Source organism: Aptenodytes forsteri, unplaced genomic scaffold, assembly GCF_000699145.1.
Source record: "Aptenodytes forsteri isolate BGI_AS27 unplaced genomic scaffold, ASM69914v1 Scaffold93, whole genome shotgun sequence".
NCBI classification, from domain to species: domain Eukaryota; kingdom Metazoa; phylum Chordata; class Aves; order Sphenisciformes; family Spheniscidae; genus Aptenodytes; species Aptenodytes forsteri.
The window spans coordinates 6026831-6049324 of NW_008794665.1; the positions used below are offsets into that span (position 1 = coordinate 6026831).

General features: G+C 36.1%; 1 protein-coding gene across 1 annotated transcript in view; it reads right to left on the reverse strand.

The window, feature by feature from the left end:
* CENPE (centromere protein E) overlaps window positions 1–22494 on the reverse strand; it is a 38292-nt gene that overhangs the window by 15432 nt on the left and 366 nt on the right. Inside the window, exons 2-28 of the mRNA XM_019470553.1 lie at window positions 22207–22298; window positions 21249–21338; window positions 21052–21170; window positions 19846–19965; window positions 18799–18880; window positions 18541–18608; window positions 18391–18462; window positions 16713–16764; window positions 15802–15889; window positions 15482–15608; window positions 14680–14799; window positions 13144–13302; window positions 12632–12776; window positions 11264–11358; window positions 10888–10944; window positions 10643–10810; window positions 8381–8455; window positions 8004–8126; window positions 7511–7645; window positions 6350–6527; window positions 5731–5885; window positions 4377–4691; window positions 3227–3538; window positions 2855–3013; window positions 1755–1964; window positions 546–830; window positions 288–434 (exon numbers count right to left, since the gene is read on the reverse strand). Coding sequence (XP_019326098.1) covers window positions 288–434; window positions 546–830; window positions 1755–1964; window positions 2855–3013; window positions 3227–3538; window positions 4377–4691; window positions 5731–5885; window positions 6350–6527; window positions 7511–7645; window positions 8004–8126; window positions 8381–8455; window positions 10643–10810; window positions 10888–10944; window positions 11264–11358; window positions 12632–12776; window positions 13144–13302; window positions 14680–14799; window positions 15482–15608; window positions 15802–15889; window positions 16713–16764; window positions 18391–18462; window positions 18541–18608; window positions 18799–18880; window positions 19846–19965; window positions 21052–21170; window positions 21249–21338; window positions 22207–22298 — 3748 coding nt within the window. The remainder of the gene's footprint in view (window positions 1–287; window positions 435–545; window positions 831–1754; window positions 1965–2854; window positions 3014–3226; window positions 3539–4376; window positions 4692–5730; window positions 5886–6349; window positions 6528–7510; window positions 7646–8003; window positions 8127–8380; window positions 8456–10642; window positions 10811–10887; window positions 10945–11263; window positions 11359–12631; window positions 12777–13143; window positions 13303–14679; window positions 14800–15481; window positions 15609–15801; window positions 15890–16712; window positions 16765–18390; window positions 18463–18540; window positions 18609–18798; window positions 18881–19845; window positions 19966–21051; window positions 21171–21248; window positions 21339–22206; window positions 22299–22494) is intronic.

Genomic DNA, 22494 nt, shown 5'->3' on the forward strand with positions numbered 1-22494 from the left:
AGAACCCTTACAAACTGAAGCCAGCAGAGGACATGGGTTGCCAATCCTGATAGAATTTTTAGTTTACTTGACAAATCTGCATCTGACCTTCTGTTGCAGTTCATTCAATGCCTCTTGCGCTTTCAAGAGTTGATTTTCTTTCTCCGAAATACTTCCTTTCAGCTCCACAATAGTCTCCTGATGTTGTTTGAGAGAGTTATGAGCACATCTCAACTCTTCCTGCATCTCTGAATTCTTTAGACAATCCTGATAGAATTTTTAGTTTACTTGACAAATCTGCATCTGACCTTCTGTTGCAGTTCATTCAATGCCTCTTGCGCTTTCAAGAGTTGATTTTCTTTCTCCGAAATACTTCCTTTCAGCTCCACAATAGTCTCCTGATGTTGTTTGAGAGAGTTATGAGCACATCTCAACTCTTCCTGCATCTCTGAATTCTTTAGACACAACACAGTTAAAGTACATTAAAGCCCGAACAACACTTCCAAAATTTAAGACAGAAGTTTACTAAAGCTATTATCCTAAAGGAATAGGACTATTTTTCTTACCATGCTAATTGTCTCCTGTATAGTTTTTCTTAGCTGGTCTCTCTCATTTTGGAGGTTCTCCAGTTGCATTTTAAGATCATCATCTCCTCTTTCTGTCAGAGTGCTCGCTTCCTGACAGTCATGCAATTTTGGAATAAAATCTGTTCTCCCCATTTTTTCAGATTCTCTTTGATGTTCATTGGCCTTCACTTCCTCCATTTCATGCAATTTCCTTTTTGCCTGGCTCAGCTCTTCTCGCAGAAGAAATAATTCTTGCACAACAGATTTTTCTTGAATCTGTGGTATCTATTTTGTACAGAGATAGAAGTCAACACATTTGGGGAAGTAGCTTTAAGAGAAACATATCTGACCTTTGACAGGTTGATTATGTAAAACAAACAGAAGCAATGTTTTAGAGAGATCTGTATTTTTTTTCAGAATAAATAAGATTTGACTGAACTCAGTATGCAATTCAAGTTTCTTGAAATAAGAGACACGTAAAAGTAAAATTTGAAGTGAGGACTTCTGAAACAAGTTACCAAAAGTAGAATTTCATGGCCATAGCTTAAGCTTGTGGGGCAAAAAACCAGAAAACAATCCAAAACAAAAAACCCCAACAACAAAAAACCCCCCACAAACCAAACTACAGAGACCTTATTCATATTTCTAGTCTCAACAGTAGATAATAATGGTGTCAAGACAATTATTTCCTTGAAGTTTGTCTACTCTCCCCATAAATATTAAAATATACACACATACTTTACTTTCTTTGAAGTGTGTGTACACACGCACACTTAGTATATATACACACATATATGCAATCAGCATGACAAACTACGGAAGACATTGGCTGCAATGTCCCTTTCACTGCCAGGAAAAAAGTCAGTTCTGTCTATGCTTTGAAAAAGCAGAACCACCCTTTCAAGATGAGCAATTTTTAGCTTCAACTACTTATAGAACCACATCTCTGTGCAGATCAACTCAGAACATCACCATCCTGTATCAAGTTAAAATTCTATTTACAGAAAAATGTTTGTCATATTCTACTACTAGTTGTCCATATACAACAATATGGGTGGAATTTATTTCAAGTACACAATAATAATCTTGGTGTTTAACGGTCTGCAGTCAAGTAGCAGGACCCTTTTCTCCAGTTTGTTTTGCAAGTTATTTTCACTTAAGTGAAAGTTTAAATAAGCGTGCTTTCTATTACAGCCTTAGTATAATTACCAGAGTTCCTTCCCCATACTCTTCCTTTTTCAAACGTAAACTGTCCAGCTTATCCTGCAATGAATTGTTCTCTTGTGTAAGGAAACAGATTTGTTCCTTTAGCACCTGAAGCTGATCACTTTCTCTACAGTTATTCTTTTCTGATTTTTCCTCAGCAAGTTGGTCTCTCTCCGATGTGACGATTTTTATTTCTTCTGTCATTTGTGATATCTATCAAAAATGTGCAAAGTATTTCCATCAATTCAAAACCAAAATTAAATGCAGCAGTTTTGTTTGATTCACTCTGCTACAATATTTTTAACATCAAACCACTGTAACCAAACCAGAAAAACTCCAGAACCAAGTCTTTAGCCTTTGTCACCTGTTTTGTTTTAAATGCGAAGCTTTAGCAGTCTCTTCTGCAATATCAGCCAGATTTTTATCTAGAAAGAGTCTGAGAGGAAGAAGCCAAATAAGAAACACCTGTTGGATTATTTTTTATGCATCTGTTCCAAAATATGCAAGTGCTGAATTGACAGCCATTGACTTACTGGGTCTGGCAGATGATATACTTCAAGAAAAATCCAGTCTTACATACTACGGATTCTCCCTCCAGAGAAACTATGCCACTGAAGCAACTGTGTAACATACAATATTCTCAGCACCCTTCTTTGTCAGTTGTTGAACAAACAGGCACAAAAACCCCCAGTGGATCAGCCTTCTGCTGTATGATGGGAACTGAGCTGCCATTTACAACCATGTGTTACACTTCTAATTTGGACTGTGTTATAAACCATTAGCCTCATTCCTACCCTTAAGTAACCCTTACCTCTTCTTCCATTTGCCATCTAATGCCACCACTCAAATTGACAACCATGGGGCACACTAGTTAAGTAAAAGTTTCTTAGAGTGTACATTACAGCTTGAAGCTCTACAGAAATGGATCAGCAAGCGGTAAAGGCTTGGATCAGGCAGTACTTTCTTGCCCACTTTGTACCAAAGGCCTAGAAATTTTCTAAGGACAAGCAGAAGAGGCTATAAGCAGACTAACTGGGCTTGTTTTCAGTGTTGGAAAACACATTAAAAGCATTTTTATTTTGAATTATTACATGATGTTTTACCTGTATTTCGAGTTCTTTAATGGTTTTCCCCAGTGCCTCTTCAACACTCAGAATCTGAGATTCTTTTTCAGAAATATTTTTTTCCAACTTCTTGACAGTGTCCTGGGATTGCTTGAGAGAACTCTGTGTATTTCTCAGTTCTTCATGTGCCAAAATGTTCTTCAGAATAAAGGAAAGAAAATCCACAAAAGAAAATTCAAGTATCTTACAACATTAGTAAGCACACCTTGATTTAAAAAAAAAAAAGCCAAAAAACCCCCACACAAAACCGCACTCCCCTACTCCCCTGTATATTTCAGTGTAGTTTATAAGTGTTCTTACCCTCTTCCCCTTAATATGTACAGTCCATTTCTATAAAGGCAGAATTCCTACCATTGAAACGGTGTCCTTGATATCCTCTTTGAGTTGGTCTGTCTCAGCTTGGAGAGACTCCTCTTTTTGCTTCAGGTAATCTCTTTCCTGGGTTAGAGTTTTTACTTCCTCCCGACATTCAGTAAGCTGCTGAAGAACTGCCTGGATCTCCGAATCCTTGGCCTCCAGCCTCAATTCCATAATCTTTTCTTGCTCTTTTAATTGCTCCATTTCATTTAACTTCTGCTGAGTCCCAATAAAATCTTCTCTTACCTCAAGAAGTTGTTTGTGCTCTGCTGTCTTTTCTTCCAGTTCTTTCATTTTGCTAGAGAGCTTTAGTTTGTAAAGGAAAAGGCCAGACACTTTCATTGTAATGCAAAACTGCATAACGTGTACATGTTCTCACAGAATCTTAAATTCACTTAAAGGGTTAGAGACACTAGCTTTCAACAAGAGAATAGGAAGTTCATCATTTCACTTTAAGTCACTGCTTATATTCTTGCCCATATTAAGAAAACATTTGTTTATGGAACCTTCCTGTGGTTCCTCCTTAGCAGCAAAAGTCTTACTAAGACATAACATCATACATGAAATTGTAGTATAGCTTAGGAATTATCAAATTAGGAGTTATCAAATCCAGCTGGAATATGACAGCCATATCAGTCCCAAAAGCCTTGTCAAAAATATGCATCTTCAGTTCCCTTTTCTTAAGTGTTTTTTTCCTTTCTAATTGCCAATTTTTGCAGTGATTCTCTTTGGTTTGAAATATCTTCTGTTCTAACCAGCCTCCAGTTCCTGATAAGGAAACTTTGTTGCTATGACTTTAGATGGAGTAGATCATAGCAGCACATAAAAAAAATTTATTTTCCCATGCTTAAGTTATATCTTTATTCTGCAAATAAGAATTAAAAGGTCAAGTACAGAAGGAGAACACATAACCTGGAACAACATATACACTTCTTTGCCTATGAAGAAAGAGACCATTGAGCTGCATAATCCTGCAACCTTATACACCTGGCATAGGATAAGTAATATCCACTCATGCTAGCGGAATGTCAACGATAGTGTTACTTATACCTTGAAGACTACTTCTCAAAGAAAGTTTTTTTTTTTAATTCTATGAATGAATTCCTCTTGTCTTATCTGTAAAAAGGAGCGAGCTGACACTGACCTCCAATTTCACTTCATCCAAAGCTGTTTTAGACTCTCGTGCTTCTTTAGATAGAATATCTATTTGGAGCTTCATTTGTTCATTGTTTTCTGATGCAGCTACATATTTTTGCTGTAGTTCTTCATGGAGCTGTTTAAGTGCTACATATTCCTGATCAGACTTCACATATTTAAGTTGTGCATCTGCTAGATTGTCTTTTGATTTTCCAATTTCTTCAGTCATATGTTTAAGTTTAATTTCATTATCAGCTACTTCAGAAAGCAGTTTTTCTCTTTCCAATTTTAATATGCGCAGCTCCTCACATTTTTCAAGAATCTACCAACAAAAAAGCAATAGTAATAGCATTTTCTAAATCAGTATTTGTCATAGCTGCGTAATAAAAAACATGCTTGTATGCAGATATAGGAAGTAAAGTACAGGCAAACACACAGCACAGTACATTGGGTTTTGCTTTGTTGGGAGGGAGCTGTCTAGCAAACAATCCTTCAAAGAGAAGCAAGACAGACAAGTCCCCTCCAAAACCTTGAAACCTCTCCTCTAAGTCTTTAGATGTTCTTTAAAATATTTCCTTTTTCCTATGTTTGAGCTAGGACTGGACTTATACTGCTAGCAATAACTCCTAAACTGAATATTTTGATGTATCAATACTTTCTTCATGATACAGAGTTTATAAAGTTTTTAATATCTAATTAAGTTTTCTTTATTAGTGGAAGTAGACCACTGGAAGGGTTTGGAACTTTCTGCAAAGCATTCATGAGTTTGAGATTACTTGCCCGGAATAATTTTCACTGCACACACTTAGTAGCAGGTATTTAAGGATAAAGAAACCTGGAAAGTGTTCACAAACAAACCCTTTAAGACACATTTATAGCAAACTTAGTCTACTAAGCCCTGACCTGCCAGGAAACAGCAAAGTTTCCTTACAAGTTTTCCAGAATTTGCAAGTTAAATCTCTCACTTCTCAAGCAGCATTTCTGCTAAGAGGTCTTGAAATTTTCTCTTTGCCCATTTAGACAAAACCTCAGTTTTAGAACAGTAAACTGGAATCAGACACCATTATACATACACACAGAGTTATCGTGGTGGCCATGGCAAATAGGCAGGCAAGCGTTGGACTAGAAATTCCCAATTAATTATAGTAGACTTTGTGACTAAACATGTGATTTTAAATTTCTTCCTAGGTGCAAATATTAAATACCCAAGGAACAATAATTTAATGAACTTAGTTGTAAAATCTCAGGTTATTTGATTCAAGACAACATTTGGATTTAAAACTTCATATCCAATAGGCCTCCATTAATATGTTACCAGTCAAGTACAATATAAAAACAAAGAAAAAGTTAATTTTGTTTACCTCCTTCTGCTGTATTTCAACAGTACTTGGTAGAGACTGAAATTCTGATAGCTCATTTACTTGTTTTTGTAGAAGTGCATTCTCTTTCAATGCTTTTTCTAGTTCTCCTTTTAAGTCAGCTGCCTTTTTTTCCAGCTCCACAAGAGAGAGCAGATCTAGAGAATTAACAAGTTCAGATTAATAAGAGAAAGTGAGTGAAAAGCATGTTTTAAATTAAGCAGAAGATTCATAATGCGTTCTGGATGTCATATCAGTATAATTCTAGAAATGTATATTTTACAGTGGCCAACAATTAAAAGATGAAACTACTGGTCTGAATTTGGTCATCAGTTGTTAGGTTGACATCCAGTTTATTTTAGATTCTCCCTGACAGCCTTCATTAACTTGACTGTCTTTGTGCGAAATACAAAATATTCCATCAGTTGCAGTTTTCCAAATAGTTCAAGAAAGTGCTAAAGCAGTTACTATGTGCCAGCAGTACCAGATACTCTAATATTTTATATTGACAGAAGCTCCAAGTATTTGAGAAAACAAAGGCCAAAGTCTTCCCTATCCCCCCACCGTTACGGGGAAAAGGGAGGAGAGGGGGAGGAGAAAAAAGCACCACCTGAAACAGTACCTTTTGGAACTTTATGCTCCATCAGTGAAGTTAGCCTTGTGTTTTCTTGAAATACAGACTGCAACTCTTTCTGCAAGTCAGCTTGCATTTTCTTGTAACTGGCTTTTCCTGCTTCTATTTGGCTTTGATAGAATTGAACATCCTTTTGCATCTGCTTGTAATTATTTAAGAGTTCATTCTTCAGGAAAACAAAACAACATGCAGTTCACACACAAAATAAAAGTCTACTTGTTTAACATTTAAATATTGCATCTGTCACATTTCCTGTTGTCACTCTGAACAACTTTGGCCTTGATAAATATGGCAGAATAAGCCACAATTTAACAACTGCATTCCTGTCAAAGTCCTATAACAAAACATACCTTACTTTAGAGGTCAGGGGCATCACTGCTTCTACTACTTTGTCTTTACTCCTTCAAAGCTCAGAGTAAGTTCCATCCCACTTCTGAGTTCACATCTCTTATTCTCTTCTGTTCTCTGGTAAAATTAGTTTTGGAGTCTTATATATCCTAGTAACTCCCCAAAGACTGTTCACTGCTCGCTCTCTCTACTAGTAAACCTAAAAACTAACTGCCCACTCCTGTGGAAGAAGCCTCTATTTTCTTTTCATCTTTCTTCTGAAGACCCATTTTCCATGAATTCCATAATAAAAACATTATTTGGAGCACAAGTAATTAGCTTTCTCCAAATACTCTACCACATCTTGTCTTTATTGATTGCCGCCTTCACTGGTCTGGGAGCAGATAGGCCCTTAACATAGAATCATACATAGAATCCATAGAATCCATAGAATCCATAGAATCCATAGAATCCATAGAATCCATAGAATCCATAGAATCCATAGAATCCATAGAATCCATAGAATCCATAGAATCTAACTCCCCAAAGACTGTTCACTTGCTCGCTCTCTCTACTAGTAAACCTAAAAACTAACTGCCCACTCCTGTGGAAGAAGCCTCTATTTTCTTTTCATCTTTCTTCTGAAGACCCATTTTCCATGAATTCCATAATAAAAACATTATTTGGAGCACAAGTAATTAGCTTTCTCCAAATACTCTACCACATCTTGTCTTTATTGATTGCCGCCTTCACTGGTCTGGGAGCAGATAGGCCCTTAACATCATTTTGTACAGCTATAAATGCAGTTTAACAAGTACTTGCCATCTTCTCCTTCAGCTCCAAATTTTCAGTTCTGAGAAAAGCAGATTCTTTTTTGGCATCCAAGGCTATGGTTTCACTATCTAAGAGGGATTTATTCAGCTGCTGAATTTCCTCAATTAGCTTATCAGAATCTCCCTGAAAAGAACAGATAAATACCCAAAGAAATCAAAAAATATATAGCCATAATAAAGCAAATGTGTTCATTATAATGCAGTTAAAATGTGAATACAGGCTCAGAAAACTTGGTAAGTTTACTCTAAAAGGAACAGTAGCAGGCTCTTTTGAGAGATGGGATAAAAAGCAGCATTTCCCCTAGCTTTACTTCAGAGTCCTGCTGTATGATAATGTAGTAATTAGCATTTTAAGCTTTGTAAAAAAATTTCCTAACATCTGTAGGGAAGCAGATTTCAATTATACCAAGGTTATACCTAAATTTAACCCACCTCCAGCAAAACCAAAACCATCTCTCAACCAGCAGAAAACTCAAATTTACCACTGAAAAAGACGTGTCCTTTTTTTCTGCTCCCGCTTTCTTTAATTCTTCCACACGATTCTGTAATATCTTTATTTTCTCCTCTTTCTCTTTCAGCTGTTCCAATTTGGAGTTTATTTCTGCCTAAAAATTGGAGAAAAAAGGGAGAAGGAAGATTCTAGTACCCAGTATGGTTTTTCAGGTAAGAATTTAACAAAAACCTGCTTTGTACATAGTAAGCATTCATGGGTTTTAGACATATCCTTCTTATAGCTGGTAAGACTAACCAGAGCCCAGTGATGTCTAGGTTGTCCTCAGCAGGTACAGTATTTCAAGATAAACAAACCAAGCACATTTCATAGAAGTCATATTGCATGTAAATTCACGGACAGGCTCACCTCAAGTTCCTCATTGTACACTTCAGCATTTGAAACTAGATTCTTTAAGTTGGTAATTTCATGCATTAGTTGTATCTGTGGAGCAAATTGAAGCAAAATTGCAGAGGATGTTAGAAAGCACCCACACCAGTAGTTTTAGTTGCCAACACCATGAAAATAAGCAAGGTCTATCTTGTGTTTTCTTTTCTATTAGTGGGCAAACCATATATACACACGCATATCTATTTAAACAGCTACAAAGCAAGTTGCTACATATTCTTTCAAATAGATAGATGAGATGCAAAGCTCTCTTTAGCTTCCCAGTAATTAGAAAGGATTCAAGTACAATTTAATCTGCAACAGCTGAGAAGCAAGAGCAATGTGATCAAAGCAATTAATGCAGAAATTGTACAGATATGTCATTTCAAATTCTAGTCATGTTAAGCAGCTTTTTATGACACAGTGCAGATATTTATCATTTAATCTATTCACTAACAAGAATGAGAAGGTGCCAAAGTTGAGGTAAAGCAAGCCACGAACACATTCAGTGGCATCCTCTGAAAGGAAGCACAAGTAGAAGACCAGAGAGAAAAGCACTTCTAAAATTGAAGAACTCTTTTCTTTCGGTCTTTGTTAGAAAAGCTTACAACAAGCACTCATCTACAAGTACTTCTGTGTAGTCACAAGCACAGGTAATGAGAAAATCCAATCTATATTTTTAAGATCAGTGAAAATCTTTAAAACAAGCACTCTCCTGTGAGTATTTCTACGTAGTTAGAATAGCAAGAAGAAAACCCAATCTGTAACCTTAAAAAACAGAGGACGGTTGTAGAAGATATGGTACAATACTACTGTCAGAAGTCATTTAATGTCATTAGAATAAGAGTTTACCTATATATGTCTGCGGTGATTTAAACTGATGGATTGCAACTAATGTATTTAGTGAAGTATGTGACCTTTCAGCATTGCTGTAATTAATCTGCTACCTGGGTATCAACAAATGCTTACATTATGGACTGTCTTCAGATACCTATCTGAAAACATGAATCATTCAAAAAGCAGTTCTTGTAATAGAAGCTACTTTAGAATATTGCATCTGTTATTAGATACACAAAAGCTTTGCAGGGAAAACAGTAACTAAGGATTTGTTAAATGTTGGCTGATAAGGAAGATGGCACAATTAGTCTAGCATACAAAGGGTCTTCTAAAAAGAGTCTTGAATACAAGCTAAATCAATCTGTTATGGATCCATTTTGTTTAAGATCCATAAATCTTCATAGGGAACACAATGGAAATGAGAGGTGATCTTGTTAAATTGTAACCTGAAACAACAATGCAAAAGGATAACTTCAGCTTCAACCTTAGTTTCATGGTCAGAGGATATTAAACTGACTAGCATGTACAAGTAATCTGTAGAGAAGGTATCAGGAAAGAAATGGAATAATGCATCCATATCTTAATACCTCAAGTTGTTAGTTTGGGGGCTTTGTTTGGTTTGTTTTTTTTTTTATTTGTTTTTTTGTGCTGTGACTTATTTCACCATCTAGCCCTTGGGCAGCTAGAACCTAATACATGTAATACATATTTTAGGTTACAGAATCAGAGCATAAAACATTTGGACAAACAAGGTACAGCTCCACTAACAGCACAAGGAGGTGAAGGGAACTGAAAGTCAGCATTTCCTATATCATGAGTTATCCAGCAGGTAGGTTTATGTTTTCTGATTTCCTGGCACAAGATACAATGTTTCAGTGTTCCACAGACATTACTATTCACACTATTATTTTAAAGTATTTTCTTACTAAGTTAAATAACATGTTAAAAGTTAATGCTCACATAGTTCAATGGATTCTCAAAAGCCAGAGCTATCTTGGATTGTAAACCAAGATGTTTTGCACAAGAAATGTGAAATATGGTTTAGTAACCATACTTTAACTTCAAAACAGTTCTAAAATGTATTTATGCAGCAAAACAACTGTCTCTTGCAGAAATCTAGAGTGAAATTCAGATCATGCATATATAAAAATAATATATGAATACATATACACACACAAATATATGTTTAACCAGACTTCAGTATGCGACCCTCCAAATATTTAAGTCTGAATTTTACACTGAGTAAATCCAGCTTAAATCCTGGGTTCATTCATTCTGTTGCTGAACATAGCTTATAACACCATCTGTTTGTGAATCAACATCCAAGTATACATACACTTAATAAACTCTAGAAAACATTTAAGCATAGAGAATTCTTATCTCTGTATTTATTTCAATGCACCTTACCTCATGATCTTTTTGTGTTTGTTTTTCCAGTGCTTCAAATTCATCCATTTCTATTTTTTCCTTCAGTTTCTCTTTCATTTCATTTATTTCTGATTTCAACTGCTCATTTTCCAATACTAGGTTGTTAAAGTTAGCTTGCAGGACATTGACCTCATTTACAGCAATATCCTGAAAAAGCAGCACAAGAAGCTTTAGAAGTTGTTGGAATGTCAGTCTCATTTCTAGAAAATACAGAACAGACTTACCTTTTCTAGTGCTAACGCTTCACAGAGTTGCACAGATTCTTCAAAGTCTCTCTGAGTCTAGAAAAAGAATCACTCTCAGTTAACTGATCTACAAGATCAAGCAAGTTTAGTATCATATTCTTGTTGCTTGCCTTTTCACAGCTAGTCCTGTTTAAATACCAAAGCTTACTGGATCATTCGCCACAAAACCATAGAATCGTAGAACCATCCCACAACTTCAGAGATGACCAAGAGACTTATTTTCTAACCAGTTATAATAATTCTTGAGACACATAGAAGAATATTGGTGTTCTACAGAAGAGTAAGGCTGATCTTACTGAGAAGCATGTAATGTATATGCACTGTATCAGACAACCGAAATAGATTATGATGTTACCCAATTCATGTTAGGTCCAGCAGTCCATTCTACATCCGAAGTTTGATCAGGAACCATCAGACATTGGTTGTCATGTTCAGAATTCTCTAACATAGCTGAAAAGAAAGATGTATTAAAAAATACAGAGTAGCAGTAGATTTTAAACTGGACATCAAGAATTTTCTTATCAAAGAATTTTACCACATTGGAAACAATCATTCAGTGGCAAAGATGTAGGACACTGAGTAGGACTTCTGAATCTCATGATTTTCTCTTATGAAAGGGAACAACACTGACATCCAGTCCCTACACTTATGCTGACCACCTTATCACAAGTTACTGAATACTAAACCAAATCCAGAATATATACTTAATTACAGACTAGGAAATGTGTTTAAGTGTCAAGGAAAACCACTCAACAGTATCCTGCAAGATTTAAAATATATACTAATTACAGACTAGGAAATGTGTTTAAGTGTCAAGGAAAAGCACTCAACAGGATCCTGAGCAAAAAAGCTTGACAGAAGGATAGGTAACAAGGCTGTAAGAAGATGCAATTCAGCAACAATACTGTCCAATTATTCTCTTGTCTTCGGTTCAACTTTTTTTTGTCCCTCGTTCCTCTAATAAGTCCTTGAATTTCTCTGTATCTCAATCTGATCTTTGAGTAATGACTTCTCTATTCTTGTTGAGGATTTTTTTATCCCCTCCTTTTTGGGGGAGAACACGGTTTGGATGGATAGTCTGTGTTAAGAATAATTTTGGCTACTTTTACAAAAAAATGGGGGGTTGGGGTAGGCTGCACAGCAGAAGTATCTGCAGACCCTTTCACCTCACAGCTCTTACCTTTGGTTTTAACAAATTAAAAAGCTCAATATCCAGAAGAGGGGGGGACGGGGGGGAATTTCCTTGGAAAGTGTGTACAGGGACATTTAGTTTGGTGTTTTTGGTTTGTTTTTTTTTTTTTTTTTGTGCTATCAGAGAGTCAACTTACACCCTTTGGGAAACTAAGTAATGCTTGCAAGTTATCCAACAGGAATTTGCTACACGTTATTTCCGCTGGGATAGTAAGACTCATGCTCCCACTTTTTAAATAAAATGAACCTTATTTTCCAGCACAAGAACTACCGGTATTATTGTGCTAAAACCACTTCCCTTCCAGGCAGCATTATTTGCTGGCAGACAAATGTAATTTCCTTATGGGCTACAGGTAACTCTTTCAACACTGGGTTCCATGGAACATAATTTGAGTAGTATAGTGCCAACTAAATGTAGCTTTTGTATTGTTAGCAAATTAATTTGCTTTTTAACAAGTTTATTATAAAGGGATTATTTCTCATTTCAAAGCTGCTTTGCAGAGTTTCCTTATTTTTTCCTGAAGATACTTACAATCCTCCACATCTGGTAGTGCCGACAGAGACATTTTCATTTTTTTTGTTTCAGTCAGCCTTGGTTTTTCAAAGTCTTCAAAATAGCTCACATTCGCCTGGTTTATTTTACCAGGAGCCCAAGTAACTCTTCTTCTTCTCTTGGCCTTTAGAAAAAAAGTATTTACAGAAAAAGTGATACAACCAAAGCACTAAGTAGAGAGTAGATGTTGCATTAGGCTAGTTCTGTAACAAGTACCAGCAGCTAACTAGACAATGTTCTACAGTTTCTTCAAAATTAAACTACAGCATAACAGTGAAAGCAAAAGTCTCTGCAGTCTGTTCACTGCAAGGCAACATTGAATTGATACTCACTCAGAAGTTATTTTAAAAGTTACCCCTTTAAAAATAAGAAGTTACGTGAAAATTGCCTATCAAACTTATTCTTCATTGTGAATATAACCCTATATATTTAATATTACCTTTTGCAAAGTATTTCAGAGTTAGCAAATAAAATCTACGACAGGTGCTTACTTTAGCATTCTGTTTTGAGGAAAACGAGGCAGAAGTCACCAGCATCTCAGTTAAGTTTCGTATCCTATCTTCCTGTACTTTCTGAAGAGAATTTTTTTCTTCCAACAGCTGGGCCAGTTGGTCTTTTTCCATTGCATGAATTTGAGTCTTTGAAGACACCTTCCATAAAAAGAATATTAATCAAACTGACATTTTAAGATACACAGTTACTAATATTTAGAAACAACCACACACATATATTCTTTTAAGTCTGGAAGAGCTGTCTTTAATCTTTAACAATGAAACTGACAATTTAGTCTACAATTTACCTGTGGACTTAGCATTTAAAGGGCTCAAAATTCCCCAAAACAATACAGCCTCAAATTTTTCTAAGGACAAGAAAGTACTCTTTCAAGTGTAACAGTTTAAGATGACCTTCCCACGGTGCCAGAAGCCTGAAGCTCTTTAAGAACTACGATTCAATTGTCAAATAACAGCAACCTATTCTAATACATGTGGTCTCTTAAAATTTGAAGTACTGAAAATTTATTCTGTTGTAAGGCAACTGCATTACAGTAGCTTTTTTTTTTGACAACTTTATTATAAGCTTAAAATTTGAAGTACTGAAAATTTATTGTTGTAAGGCAACTGCATTACAGTAGCTTTTTTTTTTGACAACTTTATTATAAGCTTACAATAGAGTAATTTGAAGTTCACATGGGAACAAACTCTTCTGTACTTAATTAAGTACTTTCCTCACTACCTAGTATCTCAGAAGATAGCAAACACACTTCTAGGTGAGAGTTTATACTGCAAATTAATTCTTTTTAAAAATAAGAGGTCAGTTATTTTTTCTTAAACTTCCCATGACTAATTTTTATTTGGAAAAAAAAGCATCTTTTGATGATTTAATTCACCAAAACATGTTCAGAATTGTGATTTTCCTGTGCTTTATATTACGATCTATGCTCTAACAAGACTTGCAAGAGTGCTCCTCAGCTCCATAGATTTTTGGAGAAAGATGAACATAGGATAGACCACACTGTTTAGTGGGAAGTTACTGTTGTTCATTTTCAAAAATGTATCTTCTGCCTATACGTGACATCAGTTTTGCCAGTGATCTTACGCAGTTGCAACTTCTTGCAACTCAAACTGAAGTTAAACATCAGTAAGGGGGAAAAATATGAATTAAGTTGGAATCTTTCAATAACTTCTTATATTGCAATTAATTATTCCTTTTGATCTGTGGCAATATTAAAGTGTGCTATAGGGCAGGCCAAATTTTATTTCTTAAATACATTAACCTACAGAAAGAAAGCAATTCAGTTAGTTGACCTCATTCAATGTTAGCTTTCACACAGATATGTTGACTATCACCAGTTGTTCTAAACTTCACATCACCTTTTGAATTTTGACTCTCTCAATAGAAATGACAGATATCACTTTAAAGGAGTTTACCTACCCCTCCAAATTTAACTCGTTTTGGTTTAAAACAAAGTGTTTCCAAATAGCTATCAGTACTAAGGATAAATTAATTTTAATAAGTTTGTTACATACTTCTTCCAGCTGCTTTTTCAAATCCAGAATTTCTTTGCGATATCTCTTCAGGAGGGCATCATCATCAAGTACTTCATTGACTTTCGGAGTATTCTTCATTCTTTTGGCTGTATTGGCAAACTGGAAGAATATTCTCTCATGGGCAACAGGTTTGATATATTTGTTCTCTAAAGACTTATTCTGTCTCATATTTCTCAACAGAATTAAAGGGACAGTTTCAGATAAGGAGCAACATGTAATAAAGGACACGAATATTTACATTTGCTTATTTTTCATGTATTCTAAGCTTCAAAAAGGTAAGTTTTCTTTGCTTGATATTAATACCTAAAAAGTGAAGCTTAACATTTAAGCAGAAATATACCAAGTTATTTTTTATTAATAAAAAGCTCAAGAGACCACCAAAAAGCAAGACAATCCTACCTAAAAAATACAGTTCATGAATAGTTCAGTTACCCTCCCTTCCTGTAGGACCTGTCTAACATCTTGCGTTAGCAAAGACTTGTAGTTCTAACTGTGTTTGGAAAAGGCAAATGAGAAAACAGAGGTTATCTACTGCCTGCAAGGTGAAAGAAGGAGCTTTGCTCCAACTGCCAGAAAGCTCTACTTAGGCAACCTAGTAGAAGATGATGACTGGGAAAAGATGCTGTGTACAAAACAGATATTCCAAGTTCCAAGTCCACAGAGGACCTTTAGAAGATTCAAGTGACTACAGGTCCAGCAGATTACATTTTCCACTCCTCCAACCTGTCTACAATGAAGCCTTGAGTCAGAATAATGCTTGAAAACATGTGAGGAGTTTTACCTGAAGAGTACTGAGCGTTTCATCAAAAGAAACAGGAGTGATTGTACAAATAATAACCGTCTTCGCATTTCCTCCAAGGGAGTTCTGCAGAATTCGAGTCAGCTTGCTGTCTCTGTAATTTATGAAGCTGAAGAAGAGGAAAGAAAAAAAAAGAAAGAATTAATATTTTTGTATAGAAAAAACACAGTAAGTATCTTTTCTAGAAGTAATATGTTATTTGAAATAGTTACCTATATAAAATCCTTATATATAATCCTATTTTAATTTCTTAGTTTATTAGTGACTTCTCTTAAAACAAGTATACAAACACAAGTGCTTACCCGGAAGGGTCGTCACAAAGTTTTTTGATAACTTGACCCAGAATGAACAAGCTCCGGTTTATATTGCAGCCTTCTTTCAGTCGGACACCTAAGTATCACACAGTAATTTTTATTTTATTTTTAAATTTAAAACAACATTAAGATACATTTTCAACCTGTCAAGCTTTTGTGCTAGTCATGCTCAGAGGGATTATCCAAGAGTTAAATCTCAAGTGCCACAATGCACTATGACTCAGCAGCAGCCAGTTATCAAATCCTTTGTAATAGCCGAAATGCATCAAAATACGATAGTAATCTATCACAAGTAAACATTAATCACTTCACATAGTAAGTTGCTGGGGCCATAAGATCTTTAATTTTGTTTCCTGTTTAAATTTTGCAAATGCCCTTATTTACATGTGTAGGCATACCAAACCAGCCTTAGATACAACTTTTGGGCTAGTTATTCCTTATAAGAGAGAATATTAACTTGCGTTCTTCTCGGATCATTTTTTATGATAAAGGTATTTTCGTGCAGCTTCATGCTGTTGTTAACAATCAAACTTCCTCTTAGCTAAAGAATGAGCCACCTATGCACTCTTTACCTTTACATATGAGTCCCTACAAGCTTCTAATGATTTCTTTACTACAGGTGAAAGTTTACTGATTCATCTCCATTCTATTAGTTCAGTGCATGACTGTTGCTGGACCTGCTATTCTAGAAAAGCCACATTTCTACCCAATTGTTTGCAATTTACAGCATTTTCAGTATTTTCCTGAGTAGATCCTGCCCTACCAATGGGAAAAGAAATTATTTATAAACAATAAGTAACACAATAGCACATAGATCAAATAATTTCCTTTCTATCATAGTCTCTCATAAGGGTTAATTAACAGAAGTGGTCATCAGAAGAGCCTCATTTAACACTCACCTTCAGATCCTGTTTGACTAGCTCTTTCACTGCCTGCCAGATCTACCAAGTTCTGCAAATTCATTAAATATTTCACAGGTTAGTTCTGAGGAAATTTAGTTTCAGAACTTCTTAATTCTAAATCTCTGCTAAGAATTTAATGAACTAAAGTTACAGTTAGAAAAAAGCAAGAGGTCTGTCAGCTATGGATTACTCCCAATAATGTTACTACACACATACCAAACAATACTTTCAAGGTACATAAGGACATGGAATAAGTTTGTATGAACTCTATTAATACCACCCTGAACAGTATTTCAAACTTGCAGTGCAATTCCCCCTACCCTCAGTAACAGAGACATAAACATAGTTTCTCAATACAGAAATGTTAACTACAGATTAAAGCCGTAGGAAGCTTCATAGAACCACAGATCATCTGGTCCAGTCTTTCATGGGAAAGCAAGCCTAGATGAGATTATCTAGCACCCTGTCCTGAATCAGCTGTATGTCTCTCCTTGCCTGTCAATGTGGGGATAAGGAAAGGAAGAAATTAAAAACCAGAGGAAAAGCCTCACTCAATCTGGTTTAAAGTCAACTAGAACTTTATAGCATCCCATAATGATTTGCCTGAGCAAGTAGCCCTCACTTTAATTGGTTTCTGTTTTAGAAGGGCAAAATCCTGTACTAACTCCACCAAGCAGCAACAGACCAAAAAGGCCAAAACCCCCTCTATCTCCCCCCTGTTAGTAGGGGTTACTATAAAGTCAGTTGGAACAGAGACAGGGCAGAGGGTGGGGGGTGGTGTTAGAAGAGTAGATCCCATAAGCTACAGTGAGAAAAAAAAGCAGGCAGTAGTTTGCTCAGATACTGCATGGGTAGTGTTTACATTCAGATCCCAGAGCTTTTTCCACATGAAGCCAGAACAGAAAGCACTTTCCACAATGCGATTGACTTAATGCTATTCCCAATTCCGAGTACGAATGCTCATGCAGATTTTAGCAAGCTCAAATACTTTCATATTGATTTCATTCCTCCAGTTGATTTGGATTCTTTTCTGGGAATCAAGGAAAGGCTGGTTAGGGAAGGCTTCAGAAACCAAAACACTCCCCTAGACATCAGCAGTGTATTCCCCCCAGCTTGGGATGTTTCATATACTAGTAATCCACCAAACAGATACTAAGTGGGGTTACTTTTGAAAAAAATCAATCTTCTGGCAATTGCAGCTGTAGATCACATGTTCTTTTAACAACAACTGAATCCGAGACTAAGAGAAGCCTTAAGGTAACCCACTTTAGAAGTTATTTCACTGGGCTTGTCAGTGGTCAGGAACTGCATGTAGGGGTCAGGAACTTGTCAGTAGGGGAAGCTGTGTTTAACAAAATGCAAGAGCACTCTGACAATAGTCCCTTAGGCTCCTGGGAAGGGCATAACACTCCCCAATCCAGCACAAATTGTCTAGGAACTATTCCCGTGTCAGAATTCCCTTTGGTGGGAAGATATCCTCTAGATAACATCCCAGGAGTTTCCCTCTATACAGATTATCAGAAACATGATTTCTGCTTAAGAAATGTCTGGTAGAAGTTAACAACTAAGCATGCTTATGATGTCATTATAAAGCAACATTCTTCTCTCAAACAAGCGGTAACAGTAAATTCTCAACTTAAATGCCTATTTAATAACTTCTCGGAGTACAGCTTACCAAGTGCGATACCATCACTGCTCCATCACAGTTTGCATTTGCAGGGTCACTTCGTTCTCTGCTTTCAATGATCTAGAAGAAGAGGGTGCAATAAAGTTTTTGTCACTTCAAAAATAATAAAAACGCTCCTAATAGTGAAACAGTTTTTACCATTCTGAAGATCGTGTGAGAACGGCTGCTGTGTTCGTTCATTTTTGTTTCTCCATAATGGCGATTTTCTGTCAAAAAGCAATATTAGAATACTTCTGCTTATATTCTGATAAACTGGAGATAACAAAGTAAAATTTTAAAACTCTGAAACACATTGATTTCTGAATATAATCTCAAAGAGATAGCCCATGATTCTAGATATATCAGATTCATCAGGGCTTTTCTAAGATAGCAGCTGACATTGGCTAAACAACTTACTTTCTCCTTTTCTGATCCATTCCATAACTTGTTCTGGGGCAAACACCACCTCTTCAATCAGATCTTCTACATACGTATTCCTCTTAAGAGCAAAAACAGTAATAGATTTTACTGAACTCTAGAACTCACTTCAATACATTAAGTTAACATTACCAGCAATTGTTATGGTATTTATTCCAGTTTGCTTCCTTCTTAAAAGGAAGCAATATCAGTTGAATGTCCTTTTACTCTGAACACAAGGAATGGAGAAGTTTAGACCTTTATCAGAACTGTAGCCTAAAGGCACAAGAATCAAACAGAGATCTAGGAAGTTTCCCAGAAACAAAACTGGTAAGGGAAATATCCTTCTGGACATTTTCTGAGGGAATCCAGGAGTATATTTCTCAGTAAATGTTATAAAGCCATAATCATACAACTGATAAGTCTCCCTTCTTGCCAAGTTCCAAATGCATTGATCATTTAGGGTGTTGAAAGAAAAAAACCGACCCAAACCAAACCACCAATTTTTATTATTTGCTACAAAACTTAATGTAAAGAAACTGAAGATGGCATTCATATAGATTTTTTTTTTCCCTACTGATCATCTTACTGAATAGTTCTAGTCTGACGGTTATTCTATGATTACTGTAGAAGAAAAGTGTATCTACTTTGTAGATGATATGAAGTTAAAGTAACTCTGTATATCTGTTGAAGACTTCTAACACATTGAGCTAGAGGCTTAATATCACATTTGTAGAAGTTTTATTAGCTAGACAACTCCCATGTATTCACTGTCAAAGTTAAATAAAATATACTCTCCTGGGAAACTTAAGGGATTAAGTCTACATTTACAAACATTTATAAAGATAAACCAGCAACAGCAAGCCCAACTTCACTGTTGTTACTCTACTACATCAAGTGTCCTTCTGGTAATTCTGAAGATAACAACTACACAATTTGACACAGAAAAGTCTTCAACTAGATGCCTCTGAAGGCTGCTTTTTTTTTTTTCTGAACTTCTTTTACTCCAAGCAGATACAAGACTTGCATTACGTAACATTCACTTACATTAACATCCTCACGAATTCCCAGAGGCTTCTTTTTCCTGATATCACAGAGCAAATCTGTAATGGTTTCATTGTAGATTTCCATGTAAGAAACCCTTAGCAAGAATTCTCTATCTGGAATCTAATGTTCAAATTAAAAAAAAAAAAAGAAAAAAGAAAAAATAAGACTAATCAATGAACACCTTTTAACACAAGTTTTCTGAACTCAGAGGTATACGTTTGGATATTGTTCCACAAATTTCTTCCCCCCCCATCCTCTTTGCATGTTAGCATCTACCAATACAGAATCATTTTTCTTCTATCCCACCTCTTTCCAGCTGCATTAATGGTATATCACTTTTAGTAGGTTATAAAAGTGAGATAACTGCCCTACAGAAGTATGACAACAGTCACCCCACTTAAATGCCACTTCCATATCTAATTTCCTCCTGCTTAGGCTCTTTCCTCTCTGTGTGCCTAGTCTTCTCTCTGCTTGCTTAGATTTACTTTACTGCTGCTGCTGCTGCTTCTTCTCCTGCCTCCCTGGTAGAGAATACTGGGGTGAGGAAAGGCTGCACAATGGACTCAAGGACTACAGCACCATGGAAAGTTTCCTTGGCTTTAGTTACTTTTATAGACCCCCTGATGTACTCTGCACCTCCTCAAAGGAGCAGTGACCATTTCACATAACTGATAATGACTACCTGAAATCCTCAAGGCAGAAGCAAGTGCTCTGTATATGATGTTTTGGAAATCACTGTTTTAACTTACACCTTCTCCTTACTTCCTATTAGCACTGAGCAATTAACCTATGATTCTTTTGAAAGCCTGAAATAAGTAAATTTAGTGTCATATTCTTCCCACTAAAAGTCTTCAATACTGTTAATTTTTCAGTTTTAAAATAGCAGAACAAACACAAAGCTTCACATTACCTTATCTACCACATTAATGAGTGAGCATCTATTTATACTTGTAATCAAGGTTTAGTATATTTGCAAGTTTAACACACCCCCCCTCAGTTTTGTACCAATTTGATTCTAACTGAAAGAGTCCCATTATCTTTCTTTTTAAGCACTCATCTTTGCAAGGCTAGCAAAGCAACTGCAACATATGGTCCAATATAAATTCGTTTTCTTCATAAGCTCCTTGACACTAAAATAAATTTTTCTGTAACAATCAGAAAGAATACCAGTCCTTTCAGTAACTTAAAATTAATGGAATTACTCACCTCACAAATAATTTTGAAAACATGTTGAATTGCCTTAGGGATAATGCCCACAGAATCTTCATTTCCCATCATTGTGTATGTCTTCCCTGAAGCAGTCTGTCCATAAGCAAAAATTGTGCCTAGAAAGATGTATTTCATAAGTAATTAGTAAAACATAACCATTACAAACAGGATTTAAACACAGTTTTAAAACTTACCATTGTAACCTTGCACAGCTGACTGTATAATTGGAACAGCTACACCTTCATATAACTGCTGAGTGTTGTCACTTGAATGAAAGACACGATCTTAAAAAAAAATTAAAATAAAGCATGTAAATCCATTGTATTGCAAGTCAAAAACAAGCTGTCATCTTACTCAGTATTGTTGACTTCAAATCCAATAAATGGGCATCAGATTGTTTGTAGGACAATTCAACCATAAAATGTAGTTGTGACACTACTAACACAGGCTTTTTTTTTTTTTAAATAAATATTAAACCCAGGACCAAGAAAGATACAATGAACAGCCAACAGACAGATCAAAAAAAACCTAAGAATGATGGACATAGTTAAACAGTCATCCCATTTAATCCTAAAACCAGTTATGGCTAGTTTATCTATGAGGATTATAAGCCTGACAAGACAGGCTACTTGTTAAAACTCCTAGGTTGGAGCATGCTTTTATTGAATCTACAATTTGGGAAAAATCTTTGTAGTGGCTACATTCATATTAACCGAGTGAATCGGTAGGAAGAGACTGAAAGCAAGGCAGTTAGTTATGAGGACCTAACATCCACACTAGGCACTTTTCAGTTGTGGGTTCCCCCACCCCCTTCTCCCTAAATGCTCTGGACTAGCCCTAGTCTAGTCCATTTGTAAATGGAATTCTTATGAAAAGAATCCAGCTCATGTTCCAAAACCGCTCTACAGCATGAACTAGAACAGAAAAAACAACGTCCGTCAGGAAGCAGACTTCAAAAGCACATTCCTGGTACTGACTAAAACCGAAATCCTGTGTGCCCCGATAGTACTCTTTCAGAATTATGAAGTTAGAAAAAAAGGTTCAGGGACGTTGCAAAAAGCTAAGGTCATTGATGTTAGGATACATTCAAGTAGCACAGTAACGAAGGTCCATATAAGCATCAAAATAAAATAATCGCTTTCATATTCTTACCATAACTGAATACTTTTGTACCATTCACTTCAGAAATGGTGTTATTTTCACTTTTCCAGTGGAGTGACACTTTATCTTCTAGAGCACTTTCTCTAAAAGAAGAGATGTTCTGTTAACTTCATTAGGTTAGGACTCCGCTCCTACAACGCGGATCTACCCCCACCTTACCGCGAGCACCTCTCACCCCCAGGCCCCCGCCAGCCCTGTTTGTTCCGGCTCTCTCCTTCCTCCACGGGGACGGACGCCGCATTTATGCCCCCGTCTCCCCCTCTTCGTAGTGCGGTAGCG